We start from the raw sequence: 22260 nt of genomic DNA on the forward strand, positions 1-22260 counted from the left end.
GAAAACGACGTTAAACACCAAATAAAGAAACACACACACACACACACACACACACACACACACACACACACACACACACATACACAAAAGCAACAGCCTGGCTGCTCCGTGCACAGCGTGAGAATCTCTGCAAGAATTGATTTTGCACATTGACACTAACATCACTTCTTTACGAAACGATTTCAGCAAAGCGACAATAACAAATTACATTTTTGTTATTATAATTTTTATTCAAATCTCTCTGCACACAAAAAGGTTAGAATGAAGTTTTTGGTACGGGTGCAAGTGGATAGATGCTCACGCCGTGTAAACCCCTGGGCAGGTCTGTGGTGGTGTGCAAGTGGATAGATGGTCACGCCGTGTGAACCCCTGGGCAGGTCTGTGGTGGTGTGCAAGTGGATAGATGGTCACGCCGTGTGAACCCCTGGGCAGGTCTGTGGTGGTGTGCAAGTGGATAGATGGTCACGCCGTGTGAACCCCTGGGCAGGTCTGTGGTGGTGTGCAAGTGGATAGATGCTCACGCCGTGTAAACCCTTGGGCAGGTCTGTGGTGGTGTGCACGAGGGAATGCACGGGAATAAAGGTACCTTTAAAAATCGACACGTCCATCCAGCCCATGCAGAGTCGAGTCTCCACTGAGGCTAGAATGAAAATCTGAAACAGGAATAAAGTCTTTTACAAAACAAAGAAAATACAAGAGGTAAAACTGCAATGGTTCCAAATTAAAATAAATAATAGGGTTTTAGTGACTATTGCAATATTGAAAGACATGGGGGTTGTTTACAAGTAATGTATGTAATTGTTGTTAATTATTTGTGGCAATGTGAACACGTCCAGGTTTTTTGGACTGAATTTGAAAGATGTTTGAAAGAAAAATGTTATAAATAGACAGACTCAGACTTACACCAACACTGGTATTATTGAACCATGAAAACCACATGAAAACAGACGCTGGTTTTGATTATATTTTATTAACAGCAAAGTTTTTTGTTTACAAATGCAGAATAAACAAAAAATGGATTCCGTATCAACAGTTAGTAACGGTTGGATAAAGACGAGTGATGTACATTATTACAATTGTCAATGTATTCCTCTGATTTTTGGGACGTGCTCTGAAAATGTGAGAAGTAACTGAATACCACATGTGTGTTCAACTCTGTCATTGCTGTGACCATAGACCTAAGTCCCTACTGTGACTTATCAGTGACAATGCTTTTAAATGTGTAATTAATAAATCTGTGCTTGCCTGAATAAGAATTGTTGAAGAAAAAAAATATGAAACAGATTAAACTGCTAACGTTCCAAAATTCAGATTCAATCAATAACTTTCCATTCCTGTGTTTGTTTATTTTGTTCATTTTCTTTATTCTGATGCTAGAATATGAAACCCTGACTAGGTCGGTCGCCGGTTCGCGCGCACCAAAAGGTCCACGAACAGCTAATGAATGAATTCCTCCGTTTGAATTACTCATAAAAACCGAACTAAAAGGTGAAAAAAACATCAAGTATACATCGAGTCATATATTTACACAGTCACATTGCATTGCATGCAGAGCCTCCGTGGCCTAATGGATAAGGCATCGGCCTCCTATACGCCGGATCGGCTAAACATGTGTGCAAGCCGGGGATTGCGGGTTCGAGTCCCGTCGGAGGTGTTTTGTTTGTTTGTTTGTTTGTTGTTTGTTTGCAAATGCCGTGTTGCTTTCGACTTCAAAAATCATTCTTGTTGCATTTATTACATCATCCAGTGTATGTTCAGTTTTTGTGTTTTTACAAATAATCCTGAAGTGCGTTTTTTGTGTTGTTTTTCATTTAGTCAAGTTTTGACTAAATGTTTTAACATCGAGGGGGGAATCGAGACGAGGGTCGTGGTGTATGTGTGTGTCTGTGTGTCTGTCTGTCTGTCTGTCTGTCTGTCTGTGTGTGTGTGTGTAGAGCGATTCAGACCAAACTACTGGACCGATCTTTATGAAATTTGACATGAGAGTTCCTGGGAATGATATCCCCGGATGTTTTTTTCTTTTTTTCGATAAATACATTTGATGACGTCATATCCGGCTTTTTGTAAAAGTTGAGGCGGCACTGTCACACCCTCATTTTTCAATCAAATTGATTGAAATTTTGGCCCAGCAATCTTCGACGAAGGCCGGACTTCGGTATTGCATTTCAGCTTGGTGGCTTACAAATTAATTAATGACTTTGGTCATTAAAAATCTGAAAATTGTAAAAAAAATAATTGTTTTTAAAACGATCCAAATTTACGTTTATCTTATTCTTCATCATTTTCTGATTCCAAAAACATATAAATATGTTATATTCGGATTAAAAACAAGCTCTGAAAATTAAAAATATAAAAATTATTATTAAAATAAAATTTCCGAAATCAATTTCTTCTTCTTCTTCTTGTCGATCACTCAGATGGAAACGCCTGTTCCCCGCGCAAATGTTGCCGTGCGCTGTAGGTCGTCCAGACTGCCATAGAGCTTCCCTTGCACCGTTGTCGCCTCCTCCCAGATCTGGCTCCTGAGGCCATCGTGTAGTGGGCAAGTCTGCAGCAGGTGTTCCGTTGTCATGCTGCCTGATTGACAAGGGCACTGGTCTGACTGGCCAATTCTGAACTTGGTGAAAAGGTGGTGGTTCATTCGGTTGTGGCCTGTCCACAGCCTGAATATGAGGACCTGCTCAGACCTTGTGAGCAGGTGAAAGGCGTCGTTTTTGTTGTAGTGTGGGTGCTGCTGCAACCACTTTTTGTGTTGCTTGGCCTTGATGATGGTCTTGGCTTCTTTTAAGGTGGTTGATCTGTCATTCTGGTCCTTCGTAGTGCCCTCCTTTGCCAGAGTATCTGCGGCTTCGTTGCCTAGTATGTTGCAGTGAGAGGGGACCCATTGCAGCACGACTGTGTGGGCTCTGCACAGGGAGGTCAAGGCGGATGACAGGTCATTCAGTTCTTTGTCTCTGGCAGTGTCTAAGGCCTGCAGGACTGACTTTACGTCGCTGAAGAACACAACGTTGTTGGAGGAGAGTGAAATCAATTTAAAAACAATGTCATCTTATTCCTTGTGGGTTCCTGATTCCAAAAACATATAGATGTGATATGTTTGGATTAAAAAAAACGCTCAGAAAGTTAACAAGTCGCCTGTGCATCGAGCGGTGGACTGACGATGCTACGAGTATACGCTCTTGCTGTAAAAATGCAGTGAGTTCAGTTTCATTCTGTTAGTTCGACAGCTTGACAAAATGTTATAATTTCGCCTTACGCGACTTGTTTTATCGTTCTTTAGCAGGCGTCATAGAGGGGAAATCGAGACGAGGGTCGAGGTGTATGTGTGTGTGTGTGTCTGTCTGTCTGTCTGTGCGTGTGTGTGTGTGTGTAGAGCGATTCAGACTAAACTACTGGACCGATCTTTATGAAATTTTACATGAGAGTTCCTGGGAATGATATCCCTGGACCTTTTTTTCTTTTTTTCGATAAATGTCTTTGATGACGTCATATCCGGCTTTTTGTAAAAGTTGAGGCGGCACTGTCACACCCTCATTTTTCAATCAAATTGAATATGTATATGTTTTTGGAATCAGAAAATGATGGGGAATAAGATGAACGTAAATTTGGATCGTTTTATAAAAAAAATATTTTTTTTACAATTTTCAGATTTTTAATGACCAAAGTCATTAATTAATTTGTAAGCCACCAAGCTGAAATGCAATACCGAAGTCCGGCCTTCGTCGAAGATTGCTTGGCCAAAATTTCAACCAATTTGGTTGAAAAATGAGAGCGTGACAGTGCCGCCTCAACCTTTACAAAAAAGCCGGATATGACGTCATCAAAGGTATTTATCGAAAAAAAGAAAAAAACGTCCGGGGATATCATTCCCAGGAACTCTCATGTCAAATTTCATAAAGATCGGTCCAGTAGTTTGGTCTGAATCGCTCTACACACACACACGCACAGACAGACAGACACACACACATACACCACGACGCTCGTCTCGATTCCCCCTCTATGTTAAAACATTTAGTCAAAACTTTGCTAAATGTAACAAAATCAAGTCGTGTAAGGCGAAAATACAACATTTAGTCAAGCTGTCGTACTCACAGAATGAAACTGAACGCAATGCCATTTTTCAGCAAGACCGTATACTCGTAGCATCGTCAGTCCACCGCTCGTGGCAAAGGCAGTGAAATTGACAAGAAGAGCGGCGTAGTAGTTGCGCTGAGAAGGATAGCACGCTTTTCTGTACCTCTCTTTGTTTTAACTTTCTGAGAGTGTTTTTAATCCAAACATATCATATCTATATGTTTTTGGAATCAGAAACCGACAAGGAATAAGGTGAAAGCGTTTTTAAATTGATTTTGAAAATGTAATTTTGATCATAATGTTTATATTTTTAATTTTCAGAGCTTGCTTATAATCCAAATATAGCATACTTATATGTTTTTGGAATCAGGAAATGATGAAAAATAATATGAACGTAAATTTGGATCGTTTTATAAAATTTTTTTTTTTTTACAATTTTCAGATTTTTAATGACCAAAGTCATTAATTAATTTTTAAGCCACCAAGCTGAAATGCAATACCGAAGTCCGGCCTTCGTCGAGGATTGCTTGGCCAAAATTTCAATCAATTTGATTGAAAAATGAGGGTGTGACAGTGCCGCCTCAACTTTTACAAAAAGCCGGATATGACGTCATCAAAGGTATTTATCGAAAAAAAGAAAAAAACGTCCGGGGATATCATTCCCAGGAACTCTCATGTCAAATTTCATAAAGATCGGTCCAGTAGTTTGGTCTGAATCGCTCTACACACACACACGCACAGACAGACAGACAGACACACACACATACACCACGACCCTCGTCTCGATTCCCCCTCTATGTTAAAACATTTAGTCAAAACTTGACTAAATGTAATAACAAGTCGCGTAAGGCGAAATTACTACATTTAGTCAAGCTGTGGAACTCACAGAATGAAACTGAACGCACTGCATTTTTTTCACAATGACCGTAGTCCGCCGCTAGTGCAAAAGGCAGTGAAACTGACGAGCCTGTTTAGCGCGGTCGTGGTTTCGCTGTGCTGCATAGCACACTTTTCTGTACCTCTATTCTTTTTAACTTGCTGAGCTTGTTTTTAATCCAAACATATCATATCTATATGTTTTTTGAATCAGGGACCAACAAGGAATAAGATGAAATTGTTTTAAAATCGATTTCGGAAATTTATTTTAAATCATATTTTAAATTTTCAGAGCTTGTTTTTAATCCGAATATAACATATTTATATGTTTTTGGAATCAGAAAATGATGAAGAATAAAAGATGAACGTAGTTTTGGATCGTTTTATAAAAAACTAATTTTAGTTACATTTTTTAGATTTTTAATGACCAAAGTCATTAATTAATTTTTAAGCCTCCAAGCTGAAATGCAATACCAAAGTCTGGCCTTTGTCGAAGATAGCTTTGCCAATATTTCAATCAATTTCATTGAAAAATGAGGGCGTGACAGTGCCGCCTCAACTTTTTCAAAAAGCCGGATATGACGTCATCAAAGACATTTATCGAAAAAATGAAAAAAAACGTCTGGGGGTATCATGCCCAGGAACTCTCATGTAAAATTTCATAAAGATCGGTCCAGTAGTTTACTCTGAATCCCTCTACACACACACACCCACAGATAGATAGACAGACAGACACACACACACACACACACACACACAGACACACACAGACACACACACACACACACACACACACAAACACACACACATACACCACGACCCTCGTCTCGATTCCCCCTCTATGTTAAAACATTTAGTCAAAACTTGACTAAATGTAAAAACAAAGAAATAAAAAATAAAAATATCGTCAAGAGCCATTCCTTTTACAAGGAGAAGGCAACAGAAGACTCCTGAACCACCGCACTCGACGAAGAGAACCAGTCTTCCAACGGAAATGAACAGAAGCACAGGAGCCTGTGCACATTCATCAGGATACCTTCTGTTTAGAGTACAAAATCTTGTGAACCACCACAGATCTGCCCACACCCGCTTTGCATGGGATAAGCGCGCGTCCTTCCACTTGGTCACATACCATAATTATACAGTATCAACCAAATATGAACCAATTGCTTTCTCACCTCGTATATGCAAGGCTATATCGAGCGTGCGCCTCCGCATCCGGACTCTTTAGCTCAATCACTGATCGTGACGCTGATGGAGGCAATTTTATTCCGATCAGACCAGGCGTTGCCGGGGTGCGATACCCCACTGTTTTGACTGCATCATTTCTGTTTTAATTTGAGCAAAATCCAGACCGTTTTAAATGGTGGAATTTCACATATCTGCGCGGGACACATCAATGAACATAATAGTTTAGCTTAGCAGTCCTTTCAATGACAAGGAGGCGCGCGTAGAATGAGATGAAAGAGGACGAACATGTCAAAACTGTGTATGGGACGGATCTACAGCAAATCGGTTCGTATGTTCGTCACGTGTATATTTCTCGCTGAAAACCACACATGTACCAGATACATAGGCTACCTTATTCATCCACACAACCATAAATAAAGGATGTAGGCAGTTATAAAGAGACACAGTTTGCTTTGAATGGAGGTCACCAACCGTGATCAGTGTTGGTGGGAACGCTTTGCTCCCGCGATCGGGGGTGCGCTTTCGGTATAGCCAAAAATACGGCGTGTCAGTTTTTGCGTAGAGTGTTTTCATTTTGTGTTCTTGTTGAATTGATTTTACAAATTGACAATTATGTCACTTACTGCTGATTCTGAGGAAAAAACAAACGGCTGTGACTATTAACGGCAATGACAGATAACTGACACGAACCGTCCCGGGCGGCACTGCGGAAAACTCGTTAAGATGACGGATATCACCCGCGGTGCGAGCATCATAGACGCGTCGAGTCAGTCTAATCTTCATGCTCCGGGCCGGCGGAACTATTCATCTTTTGTTTTCTTACCTATTCATATTCTACTAAATTTTATCATATTTTTATTTATTCGTGTTTAAAAAAAAAGTTTTTCAGCAATTCTTTATGTTGATATCTCCCCCGTCTGTAGCCTACTGAAGTTAGATATTGCCTCAAAAACGGGACTATAGTTGTTGGCCGAGTTCTGGGCGGGTGTACATAATGTTGATCAAAACACGTGCCGCGCCGTAACAATCAGATGAATCGGTTCACGCTTGGATGATTCCTTCGTTTCCCGAGGTATCCAATCAAAACAGCAAATCGCTGCTTCATTGACAACCGGCTCAGCCGGTCACAGCGGTGCGCAACTCTCCCATGACACGGGCGACTCCGTCACTCGAGGAAGATAAGATAAAACTGCTTGGAAAGAGAAAACCGAGACACTAGAGCATGGGGTATGGAGCGTTTCTGTCACCAGTTTTGCACTCTTCATTCCAAGGTTTGAAAAAGAAACCATCGAGGATAGGAAAAGGGGGCAGTTCCAGCGTGTTTGTTTGACAGTCGGAGCCACGCCCCTTTAGGAGCTCTTCAGTGCGGGAAATGCGTTCAGTGTTCTCGAGTATGGCAGCGTCGAGAGTGGTGTCGACTCGAAGGCTCTGTTCTCGATACAAATACTTTTTCTATGTTGCCTTACTGATTCTGGGACTTCAAGGATTTCTTGGTTACAGTTTTTATTCTATGAAAGAAGTGGATCAGTCCAGGGACAGGGCCACAGACAGTAGAAGACCGCATGATTCGGCAGTGAAGCAGGTACATGATACGGTAAGTCCAACTTTCACGACGTTCTTTAGTCCTAAAGTTCTCACTTAGTTTAACGGAAGTTGGAATTATGAAAGCGACAAGAATTTAATGCCAAGGTATGAGATACGTGTCAGTACAGAGATGTCATTCTGACACCGCAAGTAGAGAAATGGAAGAACTTTTTAGCGAAAACCCATTCACCGATCCACTAGACTATACATACACATTCAGTGATTCAGCTTGCCCACTTTCACTACTGTACTGATCAGTCTCACAATGAAGCTGTGGTTCATAACAGCATGACACTATGCAGATTAATATTTTATGTTCAGAAATTACTTGAATGGAAAACATTGCTTCAACACGTAGAGCTACAAAGGACGCAAAACACCATGCTCTTTTTTTGCACATGTGGGGAGTTTTCATATCCTTTCCTTTTCTAATAGTGACGAATTTAAATTGTCAAAATTACTAGCCTGCAAGACGTACACATAACATTGAAAGTTTATTCCTCTTTCAAGGCATAATCCACGGGATTGCCCAAAGTTAGAATTTATAAAACAACATTATAAATATTACGTGGAGACCATTGTTCCTGCAGAAGCCAGGGATGAAAGTTTACACTTCACATAAGAAATATTTGCTTGAAATGGAAGAGTTCATTTCGGTTTGAAAACAACTAATCCAAGATTTATTTTAAAAACAATTGTTGTAATTGAAAATGTCACATGCAGGGATACATACATTACACAAATATTATTGTTAGTAGCTGCATGAACTCTTGTGGGACGTAAGGACATCTTCACACAAATAATGAAGATATGTTAGTGTGATGAGACATACATACTGAACATGGATTGCATGCTCTCGAAATGAATAGCAGATTTTAGCACTCAATTTATATTCAGTAAAACCTGCATCTAGCGGACCCTTATTTCGGCGGACACCTTAGCATAACGGACAATTCAAGTGAGGACGGATGTATTTTACACTCAAAAACACCTTAAAAGAGCGAACACCTCAAAGGCGCGGACACCCTTTTTTGGTCCCGATTGGGTTCGTTACTTGTCAACAACGGACAAACCCTTGAAGCAGACAGCTTTTAGCAGACGCTGGTCCGCCATCTTGGTTCTGCAAATACAATCTCGCTGGCGATGTGAACGCGCGAGTAGCTTATTTTGTAAGCCAATGACAGCACTTGAAAGAAGTTGATTTTTGTATGGTGCACGCTCATTGGTCGATGCCGTGAACTCACAAACAAAAACACTGATTTCTACTTTCTGTACTGTGATGCATATCTTCGTCTCATCCTTCGTCTTCTTCTCATCATGCCAAAACGAAAATTTTTGACTTTAGAAGAGAGTCGATGTCATAAAGAAATTGGACAAGGGGCTGTCCGTTCGAAAAGTAATTGCTGATGAGCTGAATTGCGGAAAAACTCAAATTTGCAACATAAAAGCTGATCGAACACAAATTCTCAGTCAGTGGGAATCCGGTGCCAGATCGACGGCAACATGTGTTAAGAGAAGAAAAACAACCTATGATGAGTTGAACGAAGAACTCTTCGAGTGGTTTTCAACAGCTCCATCAAAGAATCTTCCCGTGAATGGCCCATTGCTTCAGGTCGTAAGAAACCGATTGCACCTCTCTCTCTCTCTCTCTCTCTCTCTCTCTCGCTCGCTCGCTCGCTCGCTCGTTCTCTCTCTCTCTCTGACTTTTTTCGCAAACCCCAGTGATAAACTAAAACTTACTGATTGTGGTTTTGTATACATGTTGCAGACTATCCTTGAACTTTTTCTCTTTGTCACTTTCTGCATGCACAGTTTGGAATTTTTATTAACAATTGTTTTTCTGAACATCAAGTTTTGGTTTTCATTTTTATTGTATGTAATGAAAGAAAATGAAAGAACTAAACATGCATAGACACTCTATTTACATTTATAAAACATGCACACATACATACAAGAAAACTATGTGTACCACTAACAAACAATTATGTAATTCATTTGGCTGTTGGTGTTTTTTTTCTCCAAAAAAATGTTAGCGCATTCATATTCATAAGAAAGGACACCTTGCTACAAAGGACAGTGGCAAGGCTCCCCAAGAGCGTCCTTTGCTCGCAGGTTTTACTGTACAATCAACACTGTTTACTGTGTACTTTTATTTCTGCCAAATGCTGTTTGATAGTATGTATGCACTGTGGTGGTTTTCAAGGGCGGATCAATTCACTTTGGAGGGGGGGGTTACAAAATGACTGCGAAGATACAAGTTGACGGCGCCAAAGGCGCCTAAGCCTCTAGGGGGGTCCGGGGGCATGCCCCCCCGGAAATTTTTTTTATCCAAAGATAACCCCCCCAGATCCGCCCTTGGTTTTCAAAATGAGAGTTTTGTGTGTGTATAGATTTGATAATTTAAGTTATATTGATTATTAATGTAATCATGCTCTGGCATTCTTCCACCAGTCAATAATGTGCATCAGCTATCTTGGTCTGAAAGTGAACACCTCTCTTATTTTGGGAGATGCCTGAAGAAAGATGATTCATTTTAACAGATGTACAAAACATGTGTACGTGTAGATGCACGAGAATGCTCAAGGGACTTGGTTGTCTGATACTGCCCCATGGTTAAAAGATATGTGATGCAGTGTTGTTACGAGACTCAGAGGACAATAGGTCAGTTGGACCTCGACTGAAATTATATAGGTTCATGTGCTGGCTAAACAAAAAATTTTGGTTAAAAGACCTCTTTGATGTCAATAAGTAGGGCGGCCAAACCAATACTTCAGGTAAAAAAAAAGTCTGTGTCACTGTCAGTGACCAAAAACCGAGGCCTGAGAATAACTCTGGGTAGCTCAGTTAGTAGAGTACAAGATTTGTGATCCTACAGTCACTCACTCACTGGTTCAAATCCAGGCTTGGACTGACAAGGGTCAACTTTATGTGCAAACTCAGAGATGATATCCATGTCCCACCCCTGTGTCACCACACTGGCACACTGGGTCATTCTGCCATAAGTGCAGGTGGCTGATTACACCTAAACACGTATACACCTTGGTGGCGCGACTCTTGTTGCTGCTAGCTTTCCACTGGGACAGTGGGAGGAAGCCACCCGAATTTTCCAGCAATGGGTCATGAAATGAAATGAAATGAAACACTACAGTAACTGAAAGGGTCTGTGCAGTAACTCTGTATGCTGTGTCTTTATCAATTTCATGATGATTTTGATGCATACAATGTACATTTATATATATGTGTGAGGTTGCAGATTTATGTCAGAACTTCCTATGTATGTGTTCAACAAGCAAACAAGAAGAATAAGTATGTGTCCAACTCAGAGGCTAAACGCTAGCCAGTATCTCTTATCACTCTGTAACATAGCCAACTACCATAGCCCTTGTGGACATAAGTGGGCAACACTTGTGGGTTGCCTAATTTGCTCAAACACTTGTAAGTTAATGACAACTGTGTCAACTAGTGTTGTTGGATTCTGCTCAAAATGGTGGTACCACTTAAGCTGATGTCTGTTTAAGTTTTGACATAAATGAACATGACCCCTGACCTCTGTGCTTGCCTACAAACTACAACCTGAAGATACAGCATAAAATGTGTTAACAAAAATGTATATTTCTGACTATGATATTGATAAGGCCACACACACAATTTTTGTATCAATACTTTTTCTTGGAGAATCAAAAAAGTTGTCGGGTTGGGAGGAAAAAAGAGGGTTGGTCAGAAATAATGATTTAAAAAAAAAAAGTTGGCCTTTTTATGTGCACCAAAGGTTTGTGTGATGCATTAAGTAAGAGTAGACATGCACAGTGTAAAAGAGACCTGACCATACTTTAGCCGCCCCACATGCCAGAGGGCATAGCAAGCAGTAAGTAAATAAGTAACCATAGCTCATCCATCCATTTTAGTCTGTTTTCATCATCGTGTATTCACTGCAATTGCAAGCCTAGATAGTAGATATATACATGTTATTCATTTTATCGTGACAGAGCCAACATAATTGACAGCGGGGGAAAAGGTTTGAATGACAAAATTATGAATGTTAACAAGCAGAGAAGATTATGTTTGCACGCTTTGTTGCTGAAGTTGATTATAACTGTGACACACCATGTTGAAAGGGAAAGTGTTTGCTTGTGTAACAAACAGGATTTGCCGACACTATGTCTGCTTACAAAAGAAGTATGTTTTGCAGCGAAAGTTAAATAAGTTTGACACTGTTACTCTTGCTTCTACCCTACTCAAAATGTTTGCCGTGCGTGGAGAATGAAGTCAGAAGTGTTTCAAATCTAGAGAATAAGCTATTGACATATTTTGTTTGTGTTTACCCAGTCCTTCGAACAGAACATTTGTGTGAAAAGAGTAAATCTGCAAACAGTTTAAGTAGATATTTTGGCAGTTTGAGGCTGTAAATATGTACTGTAGGCAAAAAAAAATACACCTCCTCATTCACACACTTCTTTTCTTCTTCACTCTCTTCTTCCTCTTTCTCCTCTTCCCTCTGATCATCCTCTTTCTCACGCTCCTCCTCCTCACTCTCCTCCTCTTCATTTTCATCTCCTCATTTTCTGTCTCCTATACTAATTCATCTTCCTAATCCTCCTCACTCTCTCACTCCTCTTCGTTCTCTTCCACTTTCTCACTCTCTGCCTCATCTTCATTCACATCGTCTTCATCCTCCTCACGCTCTGTCCCTTCACTCTCCTCCTCATAGTCATCTTCCAGTTCCTCATCCTCGTCATGTCTCCTCTTCGTTGTGGTCATCAGTGGGACCCTACTTTACCTCAACCTTGTCTGTGGGAGCATAATCCATTGACATTTAATAGAAGAACAATAGCCTGCGGATGAGAGCGATAAACAAACAAACCAAATACAGTACTCATGTATTTACGAAGACGGCGAAGTAACAGTTTGTCTAGTTCTCAACGTTATGGGCGAGACGTAGGTAGGAGTACGATACCAATAGCACAGCAAACTGAAGTTAAAGCGGTTTTTAGTGGAATGCATTTGCATCATCATCATCATTATCCTTTCTTCCTTCCACCTTCCTACTTTGAAAAGCCAATCTCACTAGTGCGAGTAGGGCCTATCTTACGTTTCAAGTTTGGTTGGGTGGTCTCTTTTCTTCCCCTTCAAGACTTTCTGAAGATGCCAAGAATTAAGTGAGGTTAATGCGACCTTCGGGGCGAAATGTGTGCATCTGTTGTGCATACTTGAAATGTTCGCCGTTCATGCATGACAGCTCACATAATTCAAGGACGTTCTTGTGGAGAGTGTGCGTGTTTTAATGGACATCTCCGTTGAATAAATGGGCTTTTCTGCTCGTAAACCCTCAAATGAATCTTTTCACCTGCTTATAGTCTTCGGGTTTCTTGCGGAGGTGGCTAGAATGTGATTCGGGGGTAATAACAGTGGGATCGTAATGGTTATGTGTCTAGTACACTGCTGTAGTATTTTCATATGTCATGGTTGATGTCGTTGCACCTAAGATTTAGTCGTGCTGTGTTGGCAGATAATGCGTGTGAGTGTTTGTGGTGTGTGTGTGTGAGAGAGAGAGAGAGAGAGAGAGAGAGAGAGAGAGAGAGAGAGAGAGAGAGAGAGAGAGAGAGAGAGAGAGAGAGAGAGAGAGAAGGAGGGGGGGGGGGGGGGCGGCAACCACACTCATTCACTTCTCGGTCATCCCTGTCGAGTTGTGTCTCCACCCCAAGGCCCACCCTTTACATCCGCTCTATCCCTTGCACCGTATCAGAATGCACTTTTGACGAAAAAAAAGAAAAGCTCATGAACTGTAGAATTTTTTTCAGAGTGAGGTTAAAAACATGGGGGTAAAGACCACAGAATTGGTAATAAAACATTTATCGGAGTGCACACACACTCACCTCTTACCTCCCCACCCACCCTAACCCTCAAAAGCCGTCATATCTTCTATTCCCCAACTCCCTTCACATGCACATTGCACACACATATGCCGCACATACAAACATACAAACACACACATATGCCGCACATACAAACATACAAACACACACATATGCCGCACATACAAACATACAAACACACACATCGGGGAAAAGAGGAATCGCATGATTCAGAGTCAGGAGAGCATCGCACGATGTCTTTCTTACTTCCTAACACCCCCTTGCTCACCCCCCCCTCCCCTTCCCCAGCCCCTACACCCTCCAAGGAGTTACGATTATGTGTTAGCAGGAACTCCTAACGGCCATCTGTTGTCTGGCTGTGTTCTGCAAAATTAAATTGTCTGCTCTGGCATCTTCTTCGTTCTCGCCTTCAACTTACCCCCCAAGACAGTTACCTTCCAAGTTTTTTTTCCTGCTTGCGCTTTTTCTTTTCTTTTTCTGTTCATGTGCGACGTTACGTGATAATGTTCGCACACAAAGGGGGAAAAGGGAGAAGTAGAGAAAGAACAACAGGAAGCAGACACAATTGTCATTCAGAGATAAGGCATCAGCAAAATAATAGACATGTTTTTTGATCGTCTCATCATGAAATTTACTTTCCCTCCATTCTCTCTCTCTCTCTCTCTCTCTCTCTCTCTCTCTCTCTCTCTCTCACTGTAGGGAGGAGGCGAGAAGCTTGTGTTCTAACACCTTTTCCTCCCCATTTCTTGCTTTCTGTCGCCTCCTCAAGTAAGTTATTCTTGTCTTCAACCGGTAGAACAGATACCGACGTTCACACCTGTACATCCGTGCACATGCTGTGTGTGGGTCACAAATGTAAAACACACCTGGGCAGAGGTGGGACTGCAACACAGTAAATTTTCTCCAGCGCCAGCAGGTTTAGATTCGAACCCGCGATACGAGTGCGACACAAATCGGTGGCGAAAAAAGAGCAGTCATTAAAATAGCCGAGACGTCGAGTGGAGGTAAATTACGATCTCCCGTAGCTTGGTTCTTGCTCTTAGGTCTACGCTGATAGCTTCTGCACTTGTTGTGTCTGTCTGTTAGGGTATGGTATGTGGAACCACTAGAAGATTTAAAACCAAGACGTGAACACGAACTGAGTGAGCTGAAACGGTGATAGCGAGAATTGGCGAATGTGGGTAAAACTTGAAATGTAGGCTTACTGTTCCAAGTCAACTCTTAGCTTTTATCAGCTGTGATTCTTTTCCTTTTTTGTGTAACTCACTGACACTTGGACATGCTTGCACTGTCACTCCCTCATTTTTCGATCAAATTGATTGACATTTTGGTCAAGCAATCTTCGACGAAGTCCGGACTATGGGATTGAATTTGAGCTTGGCAGCTTAACAATTAGTTAATTACGGTAGTTTGCTCATTAGAGTTGTCATTGAAAAGCGAATTCTCACTAACAGTTTTGAAAATGATTGCATCGTATTTTCTCATCTTCACATGAATTCAAAAATATATAGATATGTCATGTTTACTCTAAAAACGTGCTTAGAAAATAGGTTACGTAAGTACAGTATTACGTTCGCACGCTTCGCTGAGACGAGCGTGACCCGTCTCGGTCTTCGGGTGTGATTAGGACTGACCAACGACGCTCAATCACGTCCTTCACTTTTCACAGATGCCAGACACACAAGTTGACGTTCCCGTTTCTTATTCAAGTTGTAATTCGTCGTGGTTTTAAACTCTGCAGAGAGGGCTTGACAGGCACACGTTCAAGGGTTGCACGGCTGTGCGACAAGATTATGGGGAGGGTTTTGTGAACGTGAGTCGTAAGGGTCAATTGAGTGAAGGGTTTTTGTGCTTTGCAGTATGTGGCTTAATTAGTGGGGTTTTCCCATGAGGGGGTCTGAATTACCGCACTGCTACGGGTGAAACATACTATAGCATGCATAGGGACAATTTTAAAGGCACTTAATATGTGTGGGCGAGTTGATGGGAGGTAGTTTGATTCTTTTGAGGAAATGCCACATTGACAAATTTTGCTTAGAGGGAACATTCAGAATTAGAGCGTGTCTTCGTCGAATGCGAAACGGCTCAGGATTTTAATAGTGTTGTTAGCTGTATATTTTGCATAGGATAAAGATATAGTATACACATGTAGTACTTAATAGGCTACAGGTTTAGTAGCCGTTCTCTTTTTTGAACGTGAAGCGACCCCAGCTTGATATTGACGTCACACATGCACACACACACACACACTCTCTCTCTCTCTCTCTCTCTCTCTCTCTCTCTCTCTCTCTCTCTCTCTCTCTCTCTCTCTCTCTCCTCTCTCTCTCTCTCTCTCTCCTCCTCCTCTCTCTCTCTCTCTCTCTCTCTCTCTCTCTCTCTCTCTCTCTCTCTCTCTCTCTCTCTCTCTCTCTCTGTTTTTTTAATTTCCACGAAGAGACATGTCATTTCAGTCATGCCAAATCTGCATCAAGATCTCAGGCGCGTTTGATATGTGGAAGTTCCAGTTTTTGCTTGTCATGCGCCTTGATGCTAATGGGTAGACAAGGGCAGGTAGCTAGCTGTGAGAACGAGCTGTAGTGAAGTATAGTGTATTCTACTACCCAAATACAAATAAAAGTACCATGACCTTTGTCTAGAGTAGTCTAAAAATGACGACCAACCTATCTAACATGTGACAGTTTTATGTACAATTATTTCCACAATAAGAGCAAGGGCACAAAGTACTTTCACGGCAAAAGTAAAGAAGCTGGGTAGTTTCACGACGAAAGCCAACATACAAAGTTTAGTTTCACGATGAAGCAAAACTGCTAAGGAGGTTCTTGACAAAAGCAAACACCGCTTCATAACGAAAGCAAGCGCTTCGTATCTCAGTAGTTTCAAAGCAATAGCAAACTTTGTACTGTTTCAGAACGAAAACATGCAAGCCATCTATTTGTCTACTTTCATAGCAGAAGCAAACTTAATGTGCAGCGTTTGGTTTCATGGTGTTAGCATAGAGAGTGCAGAGAGTGGATCTGTTCTGGTGATAATCTCTGTTGATGAGATCCCGCAGTGGGGCACTGCGGTTATGAAATTAAAAGCCCCTCCTGTTTTTGGAACCGCAGGAGCTTTCTAGTTTGCTGTTAGGTAGATTTTTGGTTCCTCTTTCCTGTCATGCTCTCTTTTTCTTCATGAATTCTTTTCTTTTTTCTGCCTTCTTGCTCATTCACCTGTATTTTTTCCAAAAATCTCTTCTCTTGCCGCTTGTCTCGCGATTCGTGTATAGTTTAATCTGTTAGTGTTCTGATGTAAGTCCAGCAGTAGATAGGTTAAGCCTATTTTAACATACTGGAAACTGGTAATCTTCCAGTAGGTATTAATTTAGTTTTACTAAAGCCTGCTGGGACACAAGTAATGGGTTAGTGCATTTGTAAACAGGAATCGCTTGACAAGTGGCCCCCTTCATCCCCCCCTTCCTCGTCCTGATATGGCTCTGCGTAGTCGGCTGGACGTTAAGCAACAAATAAACAAACAAAATCTGTTGATGAGAACGACGATTGGTGTTACTGGACAGCTGGCTCGGATCTGGATTTATCTTCATCACGGCGCCAGTGTTTGTGCCATTAGCTGTTTTATGGCTCAATTAGTGTAATGGCCGGCAGCGAAGTTTCGTATGGACTTATATATTTGTTTATAGATTTTTTTCTTACTTTCTTGTTTTTCTTTTGTGCGTCCGACTTTCTGTTGGCCTTTAGGTTAGAGAAGCATATGGGAAGAACGATACTTCAAATAAAAAATGATTTTAACAATTACACACACACACACACACACACACACACACACACACACACACACACACACACACACACACACACACACAAACACACACACACACACATACACACACACACACACACACACACACACATACACACACACACACACACACACACACACACACACACACACATACACACACACACACACACACACACACACACACACGCACGCACACACACACACATACAGAGTAGTGTGGAAGGGGTGATATATAAAGAGTTCCCGTGCCACGTTTGCACTTGTTGTCTGCCGAGTTCACTTTTATCTGTCACGAGTTATGAATATAATACAGTATTTTTTGTTATACTTTTATCTTCCTTTGATTTTCTTTTCCTTATTTTGAGGTTATGGTATGACGCGCTATTTTATGTTCATTCTAAGAGGTGATAACTGTGGTTATGAACCAACGTATTTCACGCAGAGCTGGCTTTTATATCTCGTAAATGTTTTCATCAAGACCTTCAGGTTCGCGAGGAGTTTTCCTTAGACCACACATGTGGCGAGAATATCTTCTTTGGTCTGTCTTTATATTCTTGTGCATATATGTAGACGGGAGAATCATCTTCTTTTGAGTTCAGCGTGTTTAAAAAAAATATTGGTCCCCATTCCGTCTCGTGTTTACACTTAATAATAATAATAATATAATAGGAACATTTATATTGCGCTAAATCAAAACCTTTCGTTAAAAAGGCTTGCTCTAAGCGCTTGACATCTAAACTAAAACGTCATTCACACTCTTTACAATGATGTACAAGAACTTCATGTCACACTCTTTCATTCAGTATAGCACCATTCACACAGTTGTTATTCTGTACAAGACAATAAGTTAGTCTAACATTTAGAATGTTCATAAGATGAAAACAAGAGAAAACCAGACTGATTAAAACAACTGCTTAGTGCTAACAAAGCATGAATCTTAATGATAACGTAATACATGTTTAACTGTTAAGACCATACAAAAACCTATATGCTAAAATAACTTCGAACTTTTAAGAACTTCTTACACTTGAAGAAGTATCTCAGTTTGAGTTCACTATTACTTCATCACATAATGTTCAACCATCCCTTGTCACAGAGAAAATTGCTCTACGTTTTGTATGCGAACTGAATTATTTAGTTTCAAACAGCGTTTTGTGTTCTTTGAAGTTTTTGTATTCGTCTCAGATTCGGAATCTGTCGCAATAGAGGAATTCCGAAAATAACTCTTGTTTGGTTTGTATGGGTTATAAAAGAGTGAATACCCTTGCTTTTTAATGAGACAAACCATCAACGGGCCAATCACTAGTGAGGGGTGTCTGAAACAAGAAGACTACGAATTATATGCTGTTATTTGTTTCGCATTCTTCGTTCACACGTGAGTACAGCATTTTTGGGGTCTTTTTAGTTATTTTCTTATCTTTGATCCAAAGCGTTCCTTCATGTGTATGGGGGTCACGTCAGTTCTCCCTCTCACTTGACACAAGGCCTGCTACCAATTGACCCAGTGACTCAGTTTAGTAGGGCTGTGTCAGGAGGACCGCAACTTCGTGAACGAGGGAGGGAGGGAGGGAGAGTGTGGGGAAAGGAGGGGTGAGGGTCATGGATGGAGAGAGTCCGCGCCAGAACCAGAACGTATTGTGTGAGAGAGAGAGGGTGTGGTAGAGAGAGGGTGAGGGAGAAAGAGGATGAGGTAGAGAGTGGAGAAATGAGGGTGAGGCGGTTGTGGGGGGAGAGGGATGAAGGTGGAGGGTCATTTTGAGAGGAGGGGGGGGATAGAGGTGGTTGATCTTGAAAAGGGGGAGCTTTTACAATAAGATTGTAAAGGGGTTGGGAGAGGGTCACATGGGGAGAGAGTCACACACACACACATCACAACACAACACACACACACACACACACACACACACACACACACACACACACACACACTAAGAGACAAAAAGAGAAACACAGCACTGAAGGAGTAGGGCCTACGCCCACTTCCTCTTCCGGAATGCACGAGAGGGGAAAAAACGCATGGATCGCGGTGGCACAACAGCTTTTGTTGTGTTGTGTTTTGCTGTGTGGCACCAGTGTCTGATTCATGTGGGTCACCGGCACCCGGCAGCACGTGAAACGCACATGGCGCTTCCTCAGTGGTTGTTGGTTTGAACAGGGCATGTGTGCATGTGTATAGTATATGTTTGAAACGTGAATTCGGGCAATTTAAATAGAAAATAATAGCGTTTTAGCACATTTTCAAGCACTGATTTATTATTATTTAACAAAGCTCACCTCCGCTCTCTCAGTCAATACTTGACAGAATGTACAAACAAATGTGCCAATCCTCAGTTTTGACAGAAAGTCAGGTAAGATTTCAGATTTCCAGTTGTTGCTAGAGCATTCATGTCTGTGAACAGGCCTAAATCGTCAATTCGGGAAATTTGAAAATGAAATAATAGTCAGTGTTTTGGCATTTTATAAGCACGAATATATCGTTGTTGATGTCAATGTGACAATCCATCCTGACATTGATCTGTCTCTCATAGAGAAAAAAGTCAGACTCACGTGCGTTTATGGCAGGCTGACAACGAGTCACAAGAAACAGATTCAAAACTGTCATTGTTTGCTTCTTGTGCGGTTGGATTGTTTGTTATGTTGGTTTTTTTCTTTTTGTCTCTTAGTGTGTGTGTGTGTGTGTGTGTGTGTGTGTGTGTGTGTGTGTGTGTGTGTGTGTGTGTTTGCTTTGCCATCCGTCAGCGAACGTGAGGCAACTGGCCACCAGTTGTTTCCTGTTACATTTTCCTTCCGGTTGCTTCTTGTTATTTCCCTCTTGTGCATGTTATAGTAAAACCTAGAGGGAAAAAGTGCACAGTTTCAGCCGCAGCAAACACAAGCTATGACGTAAGAAAAGAAAAACCAACAACTTTTATTTCTTCCACCACCATCCACCCTCCCAAACCGAACGAGTTTGTGAACAGTAATTAGAGATGCGGCTGTTTGTCAATATAAAGACAAAGTGGTGGTCAAGAAGCGTCTTGCAGGAAACGAACCCGGAAGTAGCCTTGGTATCCTGTTTTGTAGGTTAGACACAGCCGTTTCTGCACGAATGTAAACATATATGTGTTCACCGTATGTCTCTGAGTGTCTCTGATGTGCTTTAATGATATGAATACGAAAGGAATCAAACCTGCATCGGTTCCGCATAGCCATATCGGTTGAAGAGACTTTAAAAAAGAACAATCAACCAACCAACAACTGATATAACCTGAAAGTGCATAGTAATCAGACTCACCATCATAACATTCTCACTGTCTGGGAATGGTGCGAATCCGGACGTGGCTTCCGGAACCTGCTTCGCTATTCTATCGTCAATACGCCAGTGGATAGTGCTTCCTGTTGAGCGTTCGTTGTTTTGCTGCAGTTCTTAATAAGCCGAACATGCGCTATGATATTCATGTACGTCTGCTGTCTTTTCCTGAGCAGTGGGAGCAGCCGGATTGTTTGAAGGCGTGTCCCGAGTGTGTCAAAATAAATAGGTCTTCCGTCTTGGCGTTGTTCGCCAGACGTAATCATAAGCATGTACAGACGGGGCTTAATTTGGTGCATATATTGTGGTGACAGAAAAGATTTGCATCTGTGAAGGAAGTTATGGGGATGTAGACACTGTCAGATGACTAGCTGACGGCTTCAAACGCTGCTTGTAGCCCATGCTGAGCATAACTTTAATTCCTATCTATTGAGAACTATGTAAGTGAAAAGTTCAAAATTGGTCTGCTTTGTGCTCAAGGCGAAAGTTGAAGCCCGGTCTAAAAAGAATTCTCTTGGTGGTGATTTCTTCTTCTTCTTGTCGTTCGCTGGGTTGTGATTTCCATACCAGAAGTGGTTCCGTATACATGTACCAGCTTAGCTCTTCTCGTAGCTTCTGGCTGCGGTAAAGGTAAAGGTAGCCTCATAAGCATGTTTGATCTTAGGGGGGGGGGGGGGGGGGGTGTTGTTGTAGATCTCAGCTTTTCTAGGGCTAGCTTTATGAGGGCGGTGCCTGACATGTCTCCTCTCCCTCGCTGCTTTCGCCTTCCCCGGCCCTGAGTAGGGGTAGGTACCATTTCCAGCTGTGGATTGGAGAGCGCTCGGAAAAATCCGGATAAGAGACGAATTCCGATAATAACTGTGTCGGGTTTGTATGGGTTGTGGAAGAGTGAATGCCCTTGCTTTTTTACTCGGACGGACATTGGAGGGGCCAATCACTAGCGAGGTGTGTGTCGGACGGACATTGGAGGGGCCAATCACTAGCGAGGTGTGTGTCGGACGGACATTGGAGGGGCCAATCACTAGCGAGGTGTGTGTCGGACGGACATTGGAGGGGCCAATCACTAGCGAGGTGTGTGTCGGACGGACATTGGAGGGGCCAATCACTAGCAAGGTGTGTGTCGGACGGACATTGGAGGGGCTAATCACTAGCGAGGTGTGTGTCGGACGGACATTGGAGGGGCCAATCACTAGCGAGGTGTGTGTCGGACGGACATTGGAGGGGCCAATCACTGGCGAGGTGTGTGTCGGACGGACATTGGAGGGGCCAATCACTGCCGAGGGGTGTGTCGGACGGACATTGGAGGGGCCAATCACTGGCGAGGGGTGTGTCGGACGGACATTGGAGGGGCCAATCACTGGCGAGGGGTGTGTCGGACGGACATTGGAGGGGCCAATCACTAGCGAGGTGTGTGTCGGACGGACATTGGAGGGGCCAATCACTGGCGAGGGGTGTGTCGGACGGACATTGGAGGGGCCAATCACTAGCGAGGGGTGTGTCGGACGGACATTAGAGGGGCCAATCACTAGCGAGGGGTGTGTCGGACGGACATTGGAGGGGCCAAACACTAGCGAG

General features: G+C 42.2%; 1 protein-coding gene and 1 non-coding gene across 2 annotated transcripts in view; both read left to right on the forward strand.

Moving 5' to 3' along the window:
- The first annotated feature begins 1553 nt into the window (after positions 1–1553).
- Trnar-ccu (transfer RNA arginine (anticodon CCU)) lies at positions 1554–1654 on the forward strand. The gene is made up of 2 exons: positions 1554–1590; positions 1619–1654. It is a non-coding gene; the product is annotated as a tRNA-Arg (tRNA).
- A 5445-nt stretch (positions 1655–7099) lies between these two features.
- The window catches only part of LOC138957711 (xylosyltransferase oxt-like), a gene marked incomplete in the record, with an annotated part of 65996 nt that continues 50835 nt past the window's right edge, over positions 7100–22260 (forward strand). The window contains 1 exon segment of the mRNA XM_070328776.1: positions 7100–7735. Coding sequence (XP_070184877.1) covers positions 7514–7735 — 222 coding nt within the window.

Source organism: Littorina saxatilis, linkage group LG2, assembly GCF_037325665.1.
Source record: "Littorina saxatilis isolate snail1 linkage group LG2, US_GU_Lsax_2.0, whole genome shotgun sequence".
Lineage (NCBI taxonomy): Eukaryota > Metazoa > Mollusca > Gastropoda > Littorinimorpha > Littorinidae > Littorina > Littorina saxatilis.